Below are 19,982 nucleotides of genomic sequence, written 5' to 3' on the forward strand. Positions count from 1 at the left end.
GACGGCATCTCAGAGTTTTTGGAACTGCATTTTTAAAAGATGGCGAGTCTTTTTCTTTAAATATCTGTGAGTTGGCTCCTAGCTCAGTGTTTGCTCTCTCATCCTGTCTATTTTGCTGGTCTATCTTCTTCGTGTGTTTGATTCCCTGGAGCACAGCCATCTGCTCTGTCTGTATACTGAAGCCCTTAGTGAGCTCAAGTCGTTAAATTTCACCTAAACAGATTTATAGCTCCAGTCTCAACTCCCCTAACTCTGGACAGGCATATCCCAGGCATAATCAATTATAGATGTTTAATAAATCTTTGAAACTTAATATTTTTTAAAAATCACAATTTATTTAAAACAAAACAAAAACAAAAACTTGTCCTATTTCATTTCTCTTAAAAAAATGGCAACTGTATTTTTTCTATGGCTTCCAAATTCTTGAATTCGTTTTTGATTCCTCTCCTCTCAGCCTTTATGTCCAGCCTGCGAAACATAGTCTTTCTTCCACGCACATTCGTGGTCATCTCTTGCCACTGCCACTTCCACATTGAAGTAAACTTGTAAGCAGCTGCCACCTCTCTAATCCTGGTTCCATCCTTGTCTTCTTTCTGCTTGGCTCTGCACCTAGCAATCTGAAATGCTGAGCACAAGCCAAATCACATCAGTTCTCTCTGGGATATAGTCCCATCATGAAGCATCCCACTCAGAGTAACAGCATCTTAACAGCACCCCCTAAGCTGCTTCAATGTCGGGCCCTTGCCTCCCTGATTTTCCCCTCGGTGTTCCCTCATTTACTTTGCTCCAGGCTTACTGATGTTCTTTTGTTCCTGAACATAACTGGCACACTGTTTCAAGACTTCGTGGCTTTCTTTTTATAAGGTGTTTTTGAATGTTCCCGTGGATATCTGGAGGGAAGTCTTCCCTCCTTTAGACCTTATCTGATATGTCACCATCGCAGTGAGTCTCCTCATGGCCTTCTGCTTCAAGTTGAAACCTGACACTTAGCCTCTCTCCCTTGTGTATTTTTCTCCAAGGTCTATATCTCCATCTAATGTTCTGTACATTTTATTTATTTTTAAGATTTTCTAGATATTCTGCCCCTAAAAAGGAGAAGCTTCAGGGAGGCATAAATTTTAATTTTATTGTCATATGCAAGTATGTAAACAGTAACTGACACAGTAAGATTTTAAATAAACACCAATTAAATGAATTTAATTAATAAATCATAGAGTTATTCTAGAGAAAATTGATATTAACAAATTTAGTTTTATAATCATTGCAGTTTTACTTTGAGATATATTCTATAGTACCCATGGTTTAGTTTACATGAAAATTTGGATTTTATCTCTACCTACTTCAGTTATGTTTGTTAGATAATCTAATTCCACAGTCTAACATTTGAAAGTTTTATTCTTAACATCTCAAATAATGAAAAGTAGTCCTCTTCAATTACATGGTTAATTATTTTCTGAAACATACTATTCTATCTGGAAGCTCTTATACAGCTAATTTCCTTGGAAACAAATTCCTTATTTTCATAACCTACTTTAATAACTTAGTTGAAAGTGCTCAGTGAAATTCACAGGAAAATATAGATTTGTTTCTAAATCCTCTGGCATTCTGATTTTTATGTATTAAAAGACTAGTCTTAGAGGTTTTTACATACATCTGTGTTCAGTTATATATTTTTCTCCTTTAGTGAATGCTTAGTGTCTGTGATAGTCTGCCACTGCTCTGAGTGCTAAAGGTACACAGTAGTGGGAAAATTTTAAATTCCTACCAAAAGAAATTGCTGTATTTTAGAGAAAAATACAAATAAATTATTGATAATTGCATCAAATTGGATTTTGACCAAATCCTGAAATTCAGTATACAGCCAAACTTTAAAATGGATTATTGCCATTCTAGAATGAACTTCTAAGTTAAAATTTGAGATTTTATCTAGTGAAGTAATACAAACTTATACAGAAAAAAAATTTGCCAGTAATACCACAGTACCATAGATTGTAAATCTCTCCAGGATCATCTATTTTATACTTTGGAATAATAAACAATAATGTATTATCTATGATGAACCACAATTTTATGCAAACACTCTTATAAAACATGTTATGAAACATGTACTGTTTAAAGGAGTTAAGTATGTTCTTGAAATGTGACAATTAGCAATGTATTTGGCTTTCAAGACAACAAAATCTTTCTTGAACTTCTATCCGCATCGCTGCTTTTGTCATTTGCCTACCAAATTTAGTTGCTTCTTGGAGTAGCATAACAATCTTCACAGCAGAAAACAAGCAGAGAATGCTGAGTTCATAGAACAGGTCTGACTTCCTGAAGAATTCAGTGTCTAGTAAACTGCAAGTAACCAGTGATAGTAATATGTGCTGTGTTGGTATCCTTATTTGCAACATAGTGTTTTAAGGCTTTTCTTGGTTCTTATACCTCTCTTTCTACCTTATAAGTCTTTAATTGAATAGACTTCAATAGTCTAAAAAAATAGCTGCCAGTTGTCTTGCATGTCATGTAGTTTTGTCTCTGACAAAAATTATACAACTGGTTGGCATTTTTCTGCTATGGCTGTTAAGTCTTCATCAAATACGGTGCTATTGTTTTTGAACACCTATAAACAAAACATTGTGTGCTTGTGATTCCCAAATTATGCATAGACTTGCTTCATTTGTTTTCATGTCAATGACAATTACATGACACTTCATTTGCTAATGTATCTTTCCATTCATGTTACTGTTGAGTATTAGGAAATCTCTTTCACAAGAAAGGAATCAGTGATAGGTTTCATTGTTAAATTACATATTGTAATAATATAAAGGAACTTTTGTGTTTTGTTTACAGTATTGATTTTGAAGTAGGTCATTAAGGTAAAAATGCCTGATAAAAATTTTTAAATGTGATAAAACTATTATGGAAATTTTTGTTAGCTTTGTAAAAAGAATCTTGAATACAAGATTCATAGCTTAGGTAAGAATATTTGAAATTACTGATAACTTCTAATCAAGGATTTTTACCAATTTTTTAACTTGTGCAGATGCAAATCACAAAAACGGTTCCCCAAAAATTGTTCCCAAATAAGTATTATCTTTAATGTCTGTAATTTTAATTAACTTTAATTTTTAACTGATTCAGTGTGATTAGTAGGCAAAGTTCTAAAAAATGTATCCTCTGCCTTCCTACTCTACACCTTACCCTCATGTTAGTTTTTTTTTTTTAAAGATTTATTTATTCATTGGAAAGTTAGATATACAGAGAAGAGAGACAGAGAGGAAGATCTTCCATCCGATGATTCATTCCCCAAGTGAGCGCAATGGCTGATGCTATGCTGATCCGAAGCCAGGATCCAGGAACTTCTTCCGGGTATCCTACTTGGGTGCAGGGTCCCAAGGCTTTGGGCCATCCTCTACTGCTTTCCCAGGCCACAGGCAGGGAGCTGGATGGGAAGTGGAGCTGATCAGATTAGAACCAGCACCCATATGGGATCCCAGTGCTTTCAAGGCAAGGACTCTAGCCACTAGGCCACGCCACTGGGCCCGATGTTAGTTTTTTAAATGACATATTTTAAATTTATATTACAGTAAAAAGGCTTAATACTTCAACACTTCACCGAAAGAAGTTTAATAAGTAAAAAGTAAAAGATCCTTGCTTAGTGAGATAAAGGAAATGGCTATGAACAATGATTGAATGAAAAAAAATTTTACCCATGTACGGTAAATTTTAAGACTATGGTAACAGAACATTAAAACAACTTGTTTCACAAAGGTATAAAGCAATGTTTTATAAAATCATATTTATAACAATCCTGATAGACTTTTATTGTTTCTTCTTAAAATATTAACTCCCACATTTAATAGAACATGCGGTATTTGTATTCATCTCTTGGTCTGGGTTATTTCACTCTGCATGATGTTTTCCAATTGCAACCATTTGGTAGAATTTCTATTTTTAATATTCCACTATGTATATATACCACATTTTCTTTATCCGTGCATCTTTCTAATTTTTCTTATTTTTATTGTTTTCATGATATTGTTCCATAGGCACCAGGGTTGCTCCTTCCAGCCCTTCTATCTCCTCCCAGTGTTGTCCCCCATATTATCACCATAGTATATCTGTATATCATGATGGACACTTTGATTGCTTCCAAAAATCCTGCACAGTGCTGCTGTAACTGTGGAAGTGCAGGTATTTCCTTAATATACCTGTTCAGGCCTTTGGGATATATGCTCGGTAGAGGGACTACTGAGTCTGCACTTAAGTCTATTTCTAGATTTTTAGGAAATCATCATACATTTCCCACAGTGGCTGTATTAATTTATATGTCTTCCAACAGTATCTTAGTGTTCCCCTTCCTTCATATGCTTAACAGCATTTGACAGTCTCCATTTGGATTTTAGCTATTCGGACGTGGAAGAGGCAGTATGTCATTGTGGTTTTGGTTTGTATTTCCTTATTTTTTCTTTTGAGAATCATCTATTGAAGTTCTTCACCCATTCTCAATTAGATTTTTTTTTTTGCTGAATTTTAGTTGATATATTTGAGATGTCTTTTGTCAGATATGTAGTTTGCAAATATCTTTTCCTGTAGCATATCTCATCTTATTAATCAGGTTTTATTTGCTATTAAAAAGCTTCTGAGTTTGATATAATCCCATTTGTTTTTGTTTTCCTTACCTGAACTTTGAGGGCCTTATCCAAGAACTTAGGATTCCCTACATGTCTGTTTTAGAGTGTTCCCATACATTTGTTCCCAGAAAACTCAGTTTCAAGTCTTAAATTTAAGACTTTGATTCATCTTGACTTGTTTGGTGCATATGGTAAAAGATATGGATCTAATTTCAGTCTTATACATATACACATGAAGTTTTTCTAGCACCATTTTTTCATGATGATGTTTATGTAGTTGTTCAGGGTGGGAAATGTTGAGGATTAGGGGAAAAGGCATGATGCCTTTCTGATTTTTTTTCTTCCTGTATATGGGGCAAGTAGTTCTTCAAAACAGTTTCTTAGAATTCTTTGCATTTTAGTGATGTTAGTTGTAATACCTCTTTTCCATGTCTTATTTAAATTTTTTCCTTTTGTTAGTCATATTCAGAGGTAGGTTTATTGCTTACCTTAAGAAACCAACATCTCGTTTTGATCTTTTACATTGTTTTGTAGTTTTAATTTAATTAATACTCTTGTTGATTCTTACCTTTATTCTTTTCTGGTCTTAAAAGATATGGTATGATTTCAGTCTGATTAGGTTTGGCGAGGCTTGATTTGTGGCCCAAAATGTGGTCTCTTCTAGAAAATATTTCGTTTGCTGATGAAAGAATGTACATTCTAGTTTGGCAAAATGTCCTATAAATATCTGTTCAGTCCATATTTGTTAGATAATATTTCAACTTTGATGTTTCTTTGCTTTCTGTATGGATGATCTGTCTTAGTTGAAAATGGGGGTTGAAGTCACCCACTGATAGTGTTTGAGTCTGTCTTTAGGTTTATTAGCATTTGCTATACGTCTGGATGGTCTTGTGTTGGGTGCATATGTATTTATATCTACTTGCTGAACTGAATCTTTTAGCAAAATACAATGTCCTTTATCTCTTTTAATAGGTTTTATTTAAAGTCTGTTTTATATGGTATGAGGATAGCTTCACTTGCTCACTTTTGGTTTCCATTTGCCTGGTGCCTTTTTTTGTTTTCCAAATCTTCATTGTCCGTCTTTATACATGTTTGTGAAGTACGTTTCTTGTAGGCAGTTTATAGTGATGTTGTGGTCTTTTTATTCATTCATCCATCCTAAGTCTTTTGGTTGGTGAATTTATTCTGTTTACATTCAAGGTTATTGCTGATTAAAAAGAACTAAGACCTGTCATTTTGTTGATTGGTTAGGGATTCTGTTGCTCTGAGAATGATTTTTGGTAACCTTTATTTCATATTTACTTGTAACATAGAATCTGATTGGTACATTTTCTTAGTTTTTGTTTCTCTGGAAAATTCTTTTTCTCCTTGACTTTTAAAAGATAGCTTCACTGGATAGGATATTATTAGTTGTACATTTAAATATATATATATATATATTAATTACATTGCATTATGTGACAGTTTCATATGCTCTGGGATTCCCCCAACTCCTCCCCATACCCTCCCCCCATGGTGGATTCCTCCACCTTGTTGCCGTATTATAATTCAAATTCAGTCAAGATTATTTCATTGCAAACATATACCAAGCATAGGGTCCAGCATCTTGTTGTCCAGATAAATGCATCAGTTTCCTGTGAAGACCATCTCTGGTCTGAAGGTAGAGCTGGCAGAATATCATCCCAATCAAGTAAAAGCCACAGCACAACATCAAGACTACTTCATTGACATTTCAATTTTAGTTTATATACTACCAGCTTCTACACACCTTAAAATAGCTATAGGGTACTATTCAGCTGTCTCATGTCTATTTTCATTTTAGCATTCAGCAGCTTATACTGTTGAAGCATAATTTTGCTGAACTTGGCAGATTTTAGGATAGTCTAAACTGGCTTATAACTCTAACAAGGCAATATCAACAGTTGAGGTGCAAAACAGTTTTAGGAGGGGTGTGCAGAGAAATCTTCAATACCTTAGTGAGGAGTAACTAATCTTTGTGCCCTACCTAGTAAGGTATGTGTGAGTCCATGCTGTTTTCTGACTGGTTCTAAGCTTTCCTTGTTGGTCTCTGTCTATTCGTGTGTGTGTGTGTGTGTGTGTGTGTGTGTGTGTGTGTGTGTTTGGGGGGCGGGGGGAGTCTGGAGCAACCCTGATGGTCATTGCAAGAGAGGGTGGAGATCCAAAGTTGGAACTAAGTAAGGACCAGAGAAAGCTCCTCTCCCTAGTCCCAAAGGAAGTTTACTGTTCTGTTTCTGCAGACCGATCAGGGCTTCTGGCTGTTGTTCTGATAACCTTGAATCCTACAAGGCAGGATTGGGGCTTCTTCCATCCCACGTGGTAGATCCAAACGGGGGTGGATGACCTCAGAGTTCTTGGCCTCCGAAGGCACTCCAATTCCCCGTGGTCTCCTTGGCAGTTGGGATGTAGTCCTTGGTGCCCATACTGATAGTCCTTGGTGAAGATCTTAGAGTCTCCAGGGTTGGGATACAAGCCTCCTCCTGTCCCCTGCTCCACTCTGGGGTCCCTCCCCTGCTCTGTGCATATGACCTCCTGTTAAGAGGTTGTCGGGCTCGCTTGATTCCCCCTGTATGTTTTTATAGCTTTACTATTGTCTAATGCTGATTTGAATCTTGTCTGTAAAGTTACCTGTTATGGTCCTGATAGGTTATACTTCACATCTTCCTCACACATTCTAAGGAGATGGAAGATTTGTCAATGATTGATTTATTCGTTTTTTAATGTCTATCTGTACTCTTACATCATTGTTAGTCATGAGATATATTCTGAAGGAAATCTATGAAATGAAATGAGCTAATTCTGGAGGATTGTATTTTAAGGGTGTCGTGCTTTCTTGTTCATGTTGCCTAGTATACTCATCACTCCTTTATGGAGTAGTAGTATTGGAAAACATGTTACGATTTAGCTGGAATGCAGGCTACCACTTGTTGCTTTGGCTTGGTTCTAGGGTAGCTCTTGATCTTTTTGTCTTTTTAATTTTATATCATTTCATGATACAGTATTATAGGCTCTGGGATTTCCCCAGCCCCTCCCCAAACCTTCCCCCAATATTGAATTCCTCCATATTGTTATAGCAGTACAGATCACATCCAGTCATGATTCCTTCATTATGGGAATGGACCATGCAGAGAGTCCAGCATCTTATTGTTCAGATAAATTCAACAGTTTCACTGGGAGACATCCTTGGTCTGAAAGTAGAGCTGGTAGAATATCATTTCCTCCAATGAGATGTCACTGCACAACTTCAACAACAGGAAGAAACATCGAAATTGACAATATCATGAAGTTAATTAACATGGTCTTGAGTGAGCAATATGTTAGAAAATGCAAATTCTTAATAGCATCCTGTAACTACTTCCTAGGCATCTCAGTTTTAGTATATACACAATCAGCTGCTATAAACTTTTTTTTTCTCCCAAGCTAACATGTTCTTGAGTTTAACCTAAATCAGAGTGGCACAGGAACAGTGGAAGGATCAACATTAACATCCATCATATTTAACAGCTGAGTACAAACTTAACATCAGAGTTTCTATTCAGTTACATCTTGTTTGGCATTAACAGTCATAAATTGATAGTTTTTTGGAAGGGAGAAAATTAAGCCACAATTTAAACTTTGTAGTGCATAGTGATTAAGCATGGTCTTACAGAACTTTGCGTTTTAACAAATGAAGAATATAAAAGTTTCAGGCAGGTGAGTAGGGAAATCCCCAACAAACCAGTGAGTGAGGAAGAATTTAACTCTACATGCTACCTAGTAAAGTCCAAGAGAAGCAAATAGGGAGCCTGACCAGTAAGTAAAGGCTGAGCAATTATAAGCTAGTTGGCCTTTTCCCTGGCTGTTCCAGACTTTCTATATCTATGTCTGTCTCTGTCTATCTGAAAAGCCAAATGGGAAGCCTGACCAGTAATGTACAAGCTATGTGATTATCAACTAGCTGACCTTTATTAGTCTCTGACTATTTGAACTAATTTGGGGGTTCACAAGCAACCCTGATGGCCAGTGTGAGAGAGGCCTGGGAGCCAAGGCTGGAACAAGATAAGGGCTAGGGAAAGCTCCTCTCCTGAGTCCAGAAGGAAATTTACAATCCTTTTATCTCTAAGTACCACCCAGGGCTCCTGGCTATAGTTCCGATGTCACCAGACCCTATGAGAAGGTCATTATATGGTATCCTTCTTCGACTCAATGTTTTTCACATCAATGTCTATATCATCTGATATAAGAATGGCTGTCCCTGCACATTTTTCCTTTCCATTTTCTTGGAATATCTTTTTCCATCCTTCCACCTTCAGTTTCCTCTGATCTTTGTTAGTGAGCTGTGTCTCCTGTAAGCAGCAGATAGCTGGTCTTTGTTTTTTGATCCATTCCTCTAATCTGTGGTATTTGCATGATGAACTTAAACCATTTACTTTCAATGTTAATATGGATAAGTGGCAATTTGGTTCTGTCATCTTAGTAATGTGTTCTTTGAGTCTTCTGTTGGCCTTTTAGTGGGATATTCTCCACATTTGCCTTTTTTTAAAAATTACATTTGATTTTATAACAGTTTCATAGGCTCTGGGGTTCCCCCAACTCCTCCCCGTGTCCTCCCTCCATGGTGGTTTTCTGCACCTAGTTGCAGTATCCCAGTTCAAATCCAATCATAATTCCTTCATTGCAAGCATATACTTTGCAGAGTGTTCAGCATCTAATTGTCCAGAAGAATTCAGCAGTTTCTTGGGGAGACCATTTCTGCTCTGAAGGCAGAGCTTTGCCTTTGGTTTTGGTAGCTACTATTCCTTTCACTAGAACATCCTTGAGTATTAGCTGTAGGGCTGGTTTGGAGGACACGAATTCTTGGAGTTTTTATTTATTGTGGATGAATTTTATTTCATTTTCAAAGACAAAGGAGAGCTTTGCAGGATACGTTATTCTGGGCTGAAAGTTTTTCCCTTTTAGAGTCTGGAATATGTCACTCCAGTGTCTCCTGGCCTGTGGCGTTTCTTCTGAGAGGTCAGCTGTGAGTGTGATTGTGGTTTCTCTATAAGTCACTTGATTTTTCTCAGGTGTACATTTAAGGGTTTTTTCCTTGTGTTCAACTGAAGAGAGCTTGATTATCATATGCCTTGGTGAAGGTTGCTTTTTGTCAACCCTCTTGGGAGTCCTGTGCGCCTCCTGGATGTTGTTTCCCAATTCTTTCTAGAGGGAAGTTTTTGTGTATTATTTCAATGAATACACCTTTAACCCCAGTTGCTCTGTCTGCACCTTCTGGAACTCCCATAATTCTTTTTTTTAAAGATTTATTTTTATTATTTTTATTGGAAAGGTGGATATACAGAGAGGAGAGACAGAGAGGAAGATCTCCCGTCCGATGATTTACTCCCCAAGTGAGCACAACGGCCGCTGCTATGCCGATCTGAAGCCAGGAGCCTCTTCTGGGTCTCCCACGCGGGTGCAGGGTCCCAAAGCTTTGGGCCATCCTCGACTGCTTTCCCAGGCCACAGGCAGGGAGCTGGAAGGGAAGCGGGGCTGCCTGGATAGAACCGGCGCCCATATGGGATCCCGGGCGTGCAGGGCGAGGACCTTAACCACTGTGCCACTGCGCTGGGCCCCTCCCATAATTCTTATGTTGAGCCTAATTGTATCTTTTAATTCTTGGATTTTTTTTTTTTTTTTAGCTTGACCTAGCTCTGCTTCCAGCTTTTTATTTCCCCCTGGTGACAGGAAATATCTACCAATTCTGATAATCTTTCTTCTGCTTCATTCATCCTGTTTTTTAGACTCTCCGTTCTTTTAATTTGCTCCACTATATTCTTAACTTCCCAAATGTCAGCTTTTTTTGAATCATTTCCTGTGTAACAAATTCTTTAAATTCTTTGAATTCTTATATTGTAAAGTTTCTGACCAACAGCAAGAAGCACATAATACATTTTCTGAATTCTGTGTCCCCCCATGTTTTCAATGTTCTTCCTCAGTTAACTCTGAGGGTGTTAGAGGCTTTTGTTCCTCTACTGGGGAGTCTTTGGTAACATTCATTGTGCCTCGGTCTCTTAACTTTTGACACTGCAATCCTGTTTGGTGTATTTGTCTCCTTAGTGCAGTTTTCTAAGATGTATTACCTACAGATCTACAAGTCAGTTTTTATGTTCAATCAGTGTTCTGGGTTAGGAAGACACCAACTGTCCCAGATAACTGGTATATCAGCAGCACTGATCTTGTGTAAACACACAAAATGGCGCCCAGCAGAGCACTGCTGGAGAGCTGAGGCTGCTGGTCTGATAATCTAGGGACCACACAGATCCTGCAGGATGTGAAGCTGGTGCTGTCCTCCTCGTGAGATCAGCTGGGTGTGACTAGGTGGAAATGTGCCCACTCCGGCGTTTGATCCCTGTGTTGTTGGCTCTGACCCACCAGCAGTCTGCCCTGTAGAGTCTGCAGCTCCCTTTGTGTTTGTTGCTGGGTCGAAGTATGCAGTAGGATTGACCAGTCCCAGCCTGTCTTCACCTCCCTAGCTCCCGGTGTGAACCCAAGCTCCCACCTGGCTGCTGCAAGGGCTGATCTGTGACCACCTCTGGATCCCTGGTTGTTGCTGGAGTCCGATCACAGCTCATGGGTGGCTGCTGGGTTTTCTGTTCCCTGTAACACCACTCTGCCATTGTTGCCTCTTCCCTGTGTCCAGGGGTTCTCCAGATACCTTCCTGTTGACTTCCTGGCCCCTAACTTTTTCTGTAATCTGACCTCTGTTCTTTACCCTGCCTAACAAATTTGTCATCTTAAACGTGTCTGCACCTGATCTTTTGGTCTTAATATCAGCTGTGTCTAAGTGACACAGTGGTCTAGTCATTTGCAGTTAATAAAGATAGTGTGACTTTGAGATAAATATGGATTGCTTGAGCATATATCCTGGTCCAGAATATTCAGTATCTGTTTCTTTGGTGCATGTGACACCTAGGGCCTGGTTCTGTGTAGTGGCCTCTTTGTCCTGCTGGCAAGCCTGACTGATGCTGGAGCTCGTGGGTTGCTGTATCTCTAGCATTGTGAAATTTGATGGATGCTTGTTCCTGATGGGAAAGTGCAATTGGTGCTGTGGCTTACAATACCAAGAGCCCTTGTCCTAGACTAAGTAAGATAAGCTCACTCTGGGAACTTCATTGATTAGAGGCTTTACAGTGGTTGGCTTGGAAGATTACAAATTTAGTATTTGTAATTGCCTTTAGGTCTTTAAAATATCTTCATTAATTTTCATTTTTCAAATATATGCACTAAATATATTAAGTATTCATGGAAGCTCAATAATGCCATGTATTTATCAAAAATAGTATTTTTGTATTATTTTCCCTGAACCAATTCACTGTTTAAAAGAATGAAGATTAAAAATTCCCTTGTATTCAGATACATTGTATAATTTAGCTGAATTTTAGTCAAATATTCAGATGTAATATTACTTAGAATATTTATCATTATTACCATTAGCTACTATTGTTTAATTTAAAAATAACCTTGCCAGAAACATAAATGCCATTTGGGTAATGAAAAAATCTTAGATAAGGAATAAGAACATTCAAAAAGTTATTTTTCTATTCAATCTAAAGACAAAGTTACCAATTATTGAATTCTATTTTTGCTTAGTCAAAAGCCCTGAGATGTTTCTATTAAAAATATGGTAATTTATAAACTTATTTTATGATAACATCTTTAAAACTGTAATTTCAAAGTTACCCATTAGATGTATGATTGGGTAAAACAAGACCAACTCTAATGACTAATTAAAGTACAAAACCTTGAGGTCTCGCAAAGATAAGTAGGTTAAAAGCAATGCAATGGAAAATGTCTACTATGCCAATGTCTGTGGATCATTGTTACTGGACAGAAATAGGTCTCACAGCAAAAAAATATATCCAGAGATAGCAAAAGTGATAATAGAGGATCTAGTCTTCAAAAGATGTAACAATACTACATTTTGGAATACCTAAAAACAGATTCAAAGTATATGAAGGAAACAGACGGAACTGTATGAAACCAATAAATCTAAAATAGGAAATTTCAACAGTGACAGAACAAATAGGTAGAATGTCAGTTTATAATATTCAAATTTTGTATGTGCTTGCTATGTTGATATTTACAGAATATCATCCAATAAACAATCCTTTTGTGTACACATAGAACAGTTATAAAGGTAGGTCATGTTCTGGCCAGTAAAACTAATATCAATATGTCTAGTCGGATTCAAACTACATAAAATGTGTTCCCTGACCACTGTAGAATTTAAGTACTTTTCATATATTTTGTTATAAACAAATGGAAATTACATCCATTCTTTAAAATAATCCATAGGTCAGAGAAAACAAAAAATGTGAGCAGTCAGTGTTGTGGTGCAGCAGGCAGCATCTCCTGCAACACTGGCACCTTTTTAACTATGACTATAGTTAAAAAAAAAATACTATATTTGCATTTAACATTGTGATATATATGTATTAGATAAACATTTTGTTTACTCCTCCCACCATTTATTCCCAACATGATTACAGTAGTCCTTTTTATTAAAAGTAAAAATAGCAGAATGTTAAACTTGTATCAAACTATACAAGAAGTTTATTTATAATTGGTGGCTATTATGCCAAATTCCAGACAAAATTTGAATTTACAACTACAAATATCTTGTGGAAATGACTTCGGCATAAGTTCATTAAGTCTATATATATATATATATATGTTTTCATCCTCATCTAGAACTGGGTAGATAAAGCTGGAAAACAGACTCTTCTCTCTGAAACACTTGACCTGTCAGAGCTCTTCCACCCGGACACATTTCTTAATGCTCTTCGCCAAGAAACTGCAAGGTAATTACATGGTAATTATTGTCAGTGAGAGTAATTGTGTTTTTCTTCATTTACTTGTGATCACATTGCCTTAGGTTGTTTTATTGCTGACATCCAGATATTTCCTTTTGTGTATTGCTTTTAATAGCATGGGCAACTTTTAAGGAATTACTTTTACTGTATTTTGACCATGTATGTGTCTACCTGTGATGTTGCATATGGTAGGCAGAAGTCACATGGAACTGCTCAAAATGTGGGTTTCCCAATCACACATGGATGATGTCTACTATTTTTTATTTTTGCAGAACATTCTTTTCAAATGCTAAATATAATCTGTAGAGATCAGAAATCAATGATTAGCAAATTATCTGTACATATAATCCAAATGTATAAATATTTAACAATATTTAACAAGGTATGGTATAAGACAGGCCACAAAAATCATACTGGACAATTATTTAGTGACAATGATTTCAGTTTGCTATCAGGGTATAAATGCTAATATTTCAGTTCAGCTAATAAATATTCATTGGATACTTTCTATTGTTTTTAGGATCCTAGTCAAATGGAAGATAATAAGAGTGAAGGTTCCATGCTTAAGAAATTTATAATATTGAAAAGAGTAACAAACTGTACATTAAATTTAGTGGTCTAATGTTCTATTTACTTTAAAATACAATATAAATGTTAATTATCTATGTGTAACTACTCCTAATTTCTGAAAATTACCTGTTTATGACATATGATGCTTCACTTTCACAGGACGATGGGTCATTCTGTGGATAGCCTTAAATTTGTAGCTTCATGGAAAGGTCGACTTCAAGAAGCAAAGCTTCAAGTTAAGGTACCAGACTAAGTTTAATGTTTAGTTTCAGAATGTTTTAACTTACCTGGTGAGAAAATTGGTCACCCATCTTTAAACACTGGAAGATGGTCTTTGCTACAGGCCAGGTCATTATGACCATCTTGGGAGTGAACAGTAGATAAAAGGTCTATTTCTTCCACTCTTTCTGTAACATTTGCAGATCAATAAATCAATCTTAGCATGAAAAGCAGCTTATACAAGGCAGAAAACAATCTTAATTTTAGATACAATTCCATAGACTCTGGGATTTCCCTTACCCCTCCCCAAACTCCTTTCCCCCCTCCCAACCGATTTCCCCTATATTATTACAATAGAATAGTCCTTCATAAGCAGTCATAAGTCCATCATTTTGCTAAGTGTATTCTGACATTATGAGTACGGACAATGGCAGACAGCGCTGCACCCTATAGTCAAAATATATTTAACAGTTTCTTTGGGAGTCCACCTTTGGTTTGGAACTAGAGATGCATACTGCATTGTATCTTCACATCTGGATATGATAATCTATTACACAGTTACTACACATTCCCTTAGATGAATAGAGGCTGAAAATCTTAAATATTATATCCCTAAGATGTTTAAAACTAACTTTTAATAAAAACATGCATACAAATTATAGTTCCTTTAGGTTACCTGTTCTATATTCAATAAAGATTTGGCACATAATGGGGTATTTATAATAACTAATAGAGTACTTTAAAAAGGTTTGTGAGAAAAAGTAGAATTAAAAGACTGAGTTTTAGCATCAGCATGTGACCTAGCAAGTAAGATGCTACTGAGAGGCCAATATCCCATATCCAGGTGCCCGAATGAGTGCCCTGGCTCCATTCCCAATTGTCCCAATTCCAGCTTCCTGTAAGTGTGCACCTTGGAGGTAGCAAGTTGGTTGCCTGTCACTTCAGTGACTGGCTACTTCCTGGCTCATTGGCTTCAATGCAGCCCTAGCCTCTGTGGGCATCTCAGGAGTGAGCCAGTGAATGACAAACCTATATTTATCTTAGTACAAAAAAATTTAACCCATATAGATTTCATAGTATGCATTTTCTATGACTGTTTGAAACTCTTGCATATATAAAAATTAACATAAAATCGTGTCCTCAGGGAGTTAATAATTACTCACAATCAAACCACTTATTTTTGTTGCAATATAAATTTTCTTAATTGTTTTTTTGGTAAAAGTCATGCAAGAAACAGCTATTTAAAGTTAATTATGAGTTACAGAAAAATTACCAACCCCAACCTTCTATATTGCCATATTCTATCCTATTTCCCTTCCCCTCCTTTCCATTTCTGTTTTCCATCCTCTCACCTAAGATTTCTTGTGTTTTTCCTGTGCTGATACTTGGAAGTATGTATTGTATATATACACGCTCAACTAACTTCATGAGACTATGGTGTCACTTTTAAGATAAAGACTTTGGTTTATTCATCTTTTAATCCCCAAAGTTTAGTTTACTAAATCACATGTAATTGTTTTTAAATTTAAGACTGTAGGCAGCCAGCTCTTTAGAATTCCTATTTAGACAGTTGTAATTCTCTGTTCAGAAAATTTCCTTTTTTATCACTAAACTTTTCTAAAAAATTGATTTGTTGTTTTAATCCTCTGAAGTTTAAGTCCCATGAGAATTTTTCCCAACTTTGTTATCTCAAATGCCTCAAACACTGTTGCAAAAGCGCTCTTCAATTTTTAATTTATCATTAATAAATTAGACTTACCTTTCTTGCCTCCATATATTACTGTCATTCTTTGTTAAGAGTGGATTAAAAAGGTTTTCTTTCTTCCCTCTGCATTTTATTTTAACCCTTAAGGTCAGTATCACATTCTGTTGTTCTCTCCTTCTCCTGACAATTGGGAAAGAAATAATTCAGGTAACATGCATAAAAATGTCATTGTGTTATAATAAGTAGTAGTATAAAGAACCAGTTTTATCTTCTGTGAAATGTGCTCATGCGTTGCCCCAGTTCTTGAAAGATAGTTATCCACAGCAGAAAATCAACATTGTCCCCCAACATGTGACTCAAAGGCTAGCAGTTTTAATTTTCCAGACGAGAGCTGTGTAATCAGTTAAGCCATTATCATAACAGTTTCAGCCTTAGCTGTCTGTGGATTTAACTAATTTGTTGACAATAAATTTCAGGATACCTAAATATCTGCTTGATATTATACAAGAGTAACTCAAAGGTCATGGAAAATAGCATGTAAGAGGCTGATATTCTGTAAAGCTGCCTCCTGTAAGAGCACTGGGCTGGCTGCCCCACCTTCCATCCAGCTCCCTGGAAAAAGCAGCCTAACAAAGGATAAATGGATGAAGCTCCTAGCTTTAGTCTGGCCCACTGCCAATACTACAGGAGATTGGGGGATCCAAATCAGCAGACGGATATTCCTTACTTTTTCAAAATAAATCTTTGAAAATAGAATTTCAAAAATAAGCTTATTGATGTGAAAAGAAATCTTAAATCCATGAAGTTTATTCATGATATTCATTTCTGTGAACTTTGGAAGTACCATTATTGATTTTCTCATAGGCATTAACTATTTTAAAGTAAGATTCTCTTTATCCATATTTTTTTCATTTGGGATTAAATGATATTAAAAACCTAAGTGTTAACTTATGTAGTATATAAATAGTTGGTTATAATGTGTAGATGATTGTCACTCTTATTAGTAACAATATTTCCATATACATTTACAACTTAATAGAAAATGGCATTGTTAAACATATAAGATAATTAAACTAAATTTGTCCATTCTTTGGCCCATTGTGCAGGTTATAAAAGCATATATCCTAACTTATTACTTCTAGTTCATGGGAAACCTTTATTACTTCTCAGTTACAGTATTCAGCAAAATTGTAAGTGATCCATTTGGATATTTTGAATATTTTTCATCAAAGGCAAGTTTCGTTAAGAACTATTGAATTATTGAGGTTACTATTTTTTTTAAAGACAACAAATAGAAAAACATGTTTGTAGGTATAGATAGAATAGAGTAGGAGAGACAGATCTTCCATCCACTGGTTCACTCCCCAAACGGTTACAGCATCTGGGGCTGGGCCAGGTTTAAGCCAAGTCAAGGAACTGGGAATTCCACGTGTGTCCCCCACATGGATGGCAGGGACCCATGTACATGGACCATCTTCTGCTCCTTAAGAGCTACAGTGGGCTTCACCCAGCACTCCTGTATGGATGCCATCATCAGAGGCAAGTGCTTAACCTGTTGCACCACAACATTAGCCCCGTTTGCTATTTGAGATTTAATTGCGTTGGAAATCTTTAATTTCTATTCCTTTAGACTGAATTGTTAGTCCAAACCAATCAGTATCTTAACCTCTTTAAATCCACTTAGAGAGCAGAAGTTGTGAGACTTGATACTATTTTTTGTGGAGTGGTCCTTTATATTGAAATTTAGCATTATATATCAAAATACACAAATCTTCAAAGTTCAACTTTTGTATTTTAATAAATTTTAAGGTTTGTAAAATCATCCTGAGGATGAATTCACTTGTTTAAATACATCCACTATCAGTAAAAATTTTATTCTTTTCATTATCAGATGTCCTGTTGGATATTTGTATACCAAAATTTTCCTTCTTCGTTTAGTATATTATATCACGTACCTTGATTATAGACCACTGAGAACTGAAGAAGATCCAGAAAGGCCATGTGATGTATCTTTTCTTATGTATAATGCTAGATAACATGTTAAAAGAAACAAGCATAGAGTGGCTTCAAACAAAGTGTTTCATTTATCAGAAATAAGGCATAAATAAAACCATACATAAAGATGAAAAAACAGATCTATTGAAATCTAAAGCCAGCAGCACGAAGCAGAGAACTATAGCTATGTTAGAGTAAAAGGAATTAATAGTTCCGAGTGGTGGAACTGTAACCAGGCTTACTGCTGTAATTTAGTACTGAGATTAGGCTTTCCATTTGCCCAATAAAAGGAAGTTTGATGACACCACTGCAGAATCACTAGTCATGTCAAGGAATTACAGCAAGTTACAGAGCTAAACCTGAACTACTGATACATCATCTATCAGATCAACTACTAGATCTACAGTCTTTCCCAAGCTTGCATTATAGATTAAGAGATCAGCCCTGGAATCTATAGGGTATAATAAAGTTCACCTCAACCTGAATCTAGAAGCCAAAATCCCAAATAAATGGGAAAAAAGGCCAAAAGATAACCTTTAAAGTCTTCAGAACAATTCATTTAGTTTGTCATAACTTTTGAAAAAACTTGCAAATGATGAGGAAGTAACTTTTTTTATTCAAACTTAGTTTATAATATTCAAGCAAGATTTAACAGAACTTCATGAATTCTAGGACAATCAAAACAGTCTTAAAACTCTAACAAGCCATATATTAACAACTGAAGAGTAGAACCGTCTTAGGTAGGTGAGCAGAGAAATCCCCATTAACTTAGCAAGTGAGGAATAGCAACCCTACATCCTACCTATTGAGGTCTAAGAAAAGCCAAATCGGGACCCTGACCAGTAAGGCACAGGCTGAGCAATTATAGGCCAGCAGACTTTTTCCTTTCTGTTCAGAATTTTGTATATTAGTCTGTCAGCTAATCTGGGGGCTCCTGAACAACCCTGATGGTCTGTCCAAGAGAGGATGGTAGCCAAAGCTAGAACTAAGGACCAGAGAAAGCTCCTCTCCTGAGTCCAAAAGGAACTTGACAATTTTATTTCTGAGGACCACCTGGGACTTGACAGATTCTTAACTGCATTAGACATTAGAAAAAACTATGGAGACTTGCAGTGGGATCCAAGAGCGACCCTGACAGCTCTTAGGAGGTCATACGCACAGAGCAGGAGGGATTCCAGCGGAGCAGGAGTAGAAGAGGACGTCTGTATCCTAGTTCCGGTGAGACCCCCCCCAGAGGCCTCCCAGGTGCTTTCACCAAGTAAGACATGACATAGTTGGAAGTAAAAACTAGTCAGTAATGTCATTAATAAAGATGAAACTCATTGTTCAAACCCAATTCAGGTTGTCAGTCAGTCATGCAGGAAACTCATTTTGAAAGAATGAACTTTTTTTTTTACACACCAAATTCACTGGTATTTTTGTAAACTCTACTGAGATGAGAAGTTACAAGAGTAAGCTACAAATAGCCTTTCCAATAGATTGGGGCCATCTATTCATGCAATTGCAGTTGGCTCAATCCACACTATCCCTAAGTAGTTTTTGAAACTGCAAATAAAAATTGTTTCAAAATTTCTGCTTTTACAGTTGCCATTTTCTTTCCAGAGGTTTTAAATCAAAGTTCCAATGCAAACATGAGTTCAGATTATCTTAGCTCAAAGATTTTATTCTGTTACTGTTCTGTTCCACTAGTAGTCATGCAATTACAGGCAGAAAAGTAGTATTACAAGCTAAGCATATTTGACACTACTCCAAAAAGTTCATAAATTAAAACTTATGAGGCTAAAATTGAAATCTATTCTTATATTGTGTTAAGCTTTTTAAAATCCTATAGTCAACTCAAATTGTTTATTTACCCAGATATCAAGAGACAGTGTTGACATTGAGTCTTAATACATGCAAGCAAGTCTTTTTTCTCAGTTATTTGTGTCCAAATGATGTGTCATGAATAATAAGGCACTAATAGCCAAAAAAAAATCTGGGTTTTAGTTGTATACAAGTCTATTCTATCCTGTAACTTCTACAGTA

The 19,982-nt window shown here is 36.3% G+C and overlaps 1 protein-coding gene across 2 annotated transcripts in view; it reads left to right on the plus strand.

Moving 5' to 3' along the window:
- DYNC2H1 (dynein cytoplasmic 2 heavy chain 1) overlaps positions 1-19,982 on the plus strand; it is a 251,035-nt gene that overhangs the window by 221,804 nt on the left and 9,249 nt on the right. For both annotated transcript variants that reach the window (XM_040976872.1, XM_040976873.1), the window contains 2 exons: positions 13,347-13,456; positions 14,198-14,279. In XM_040976872.1, coding sequence (XP_040832806.1) covers positions 13,347-13,456; positions 14,198-14,279 — 192 coding nt within the window. The remainder of the gene's footprint in view (positions 1-13,346; positions 13,457-14,197; positions 14,280-19,982) is intronic.

The sequence above is a fragment of the Ochotona curzoniae genome, unplaced genomic scaffold (genome assembly GCF_017591425.1).
Source record: "Ochotona curzoniae isolate NIBS_2020 unplaced genomic scaffold, NIBS_Ocur_1.0 contig_2723, whole genome shotgun sequence".
Taxonomy (NCBI): Eukaryota; Metazoa; Chordata; class Mammalia; order Lagomorpha; family Ochotonidae; genus Ochotona; species Ochotona curzoniae.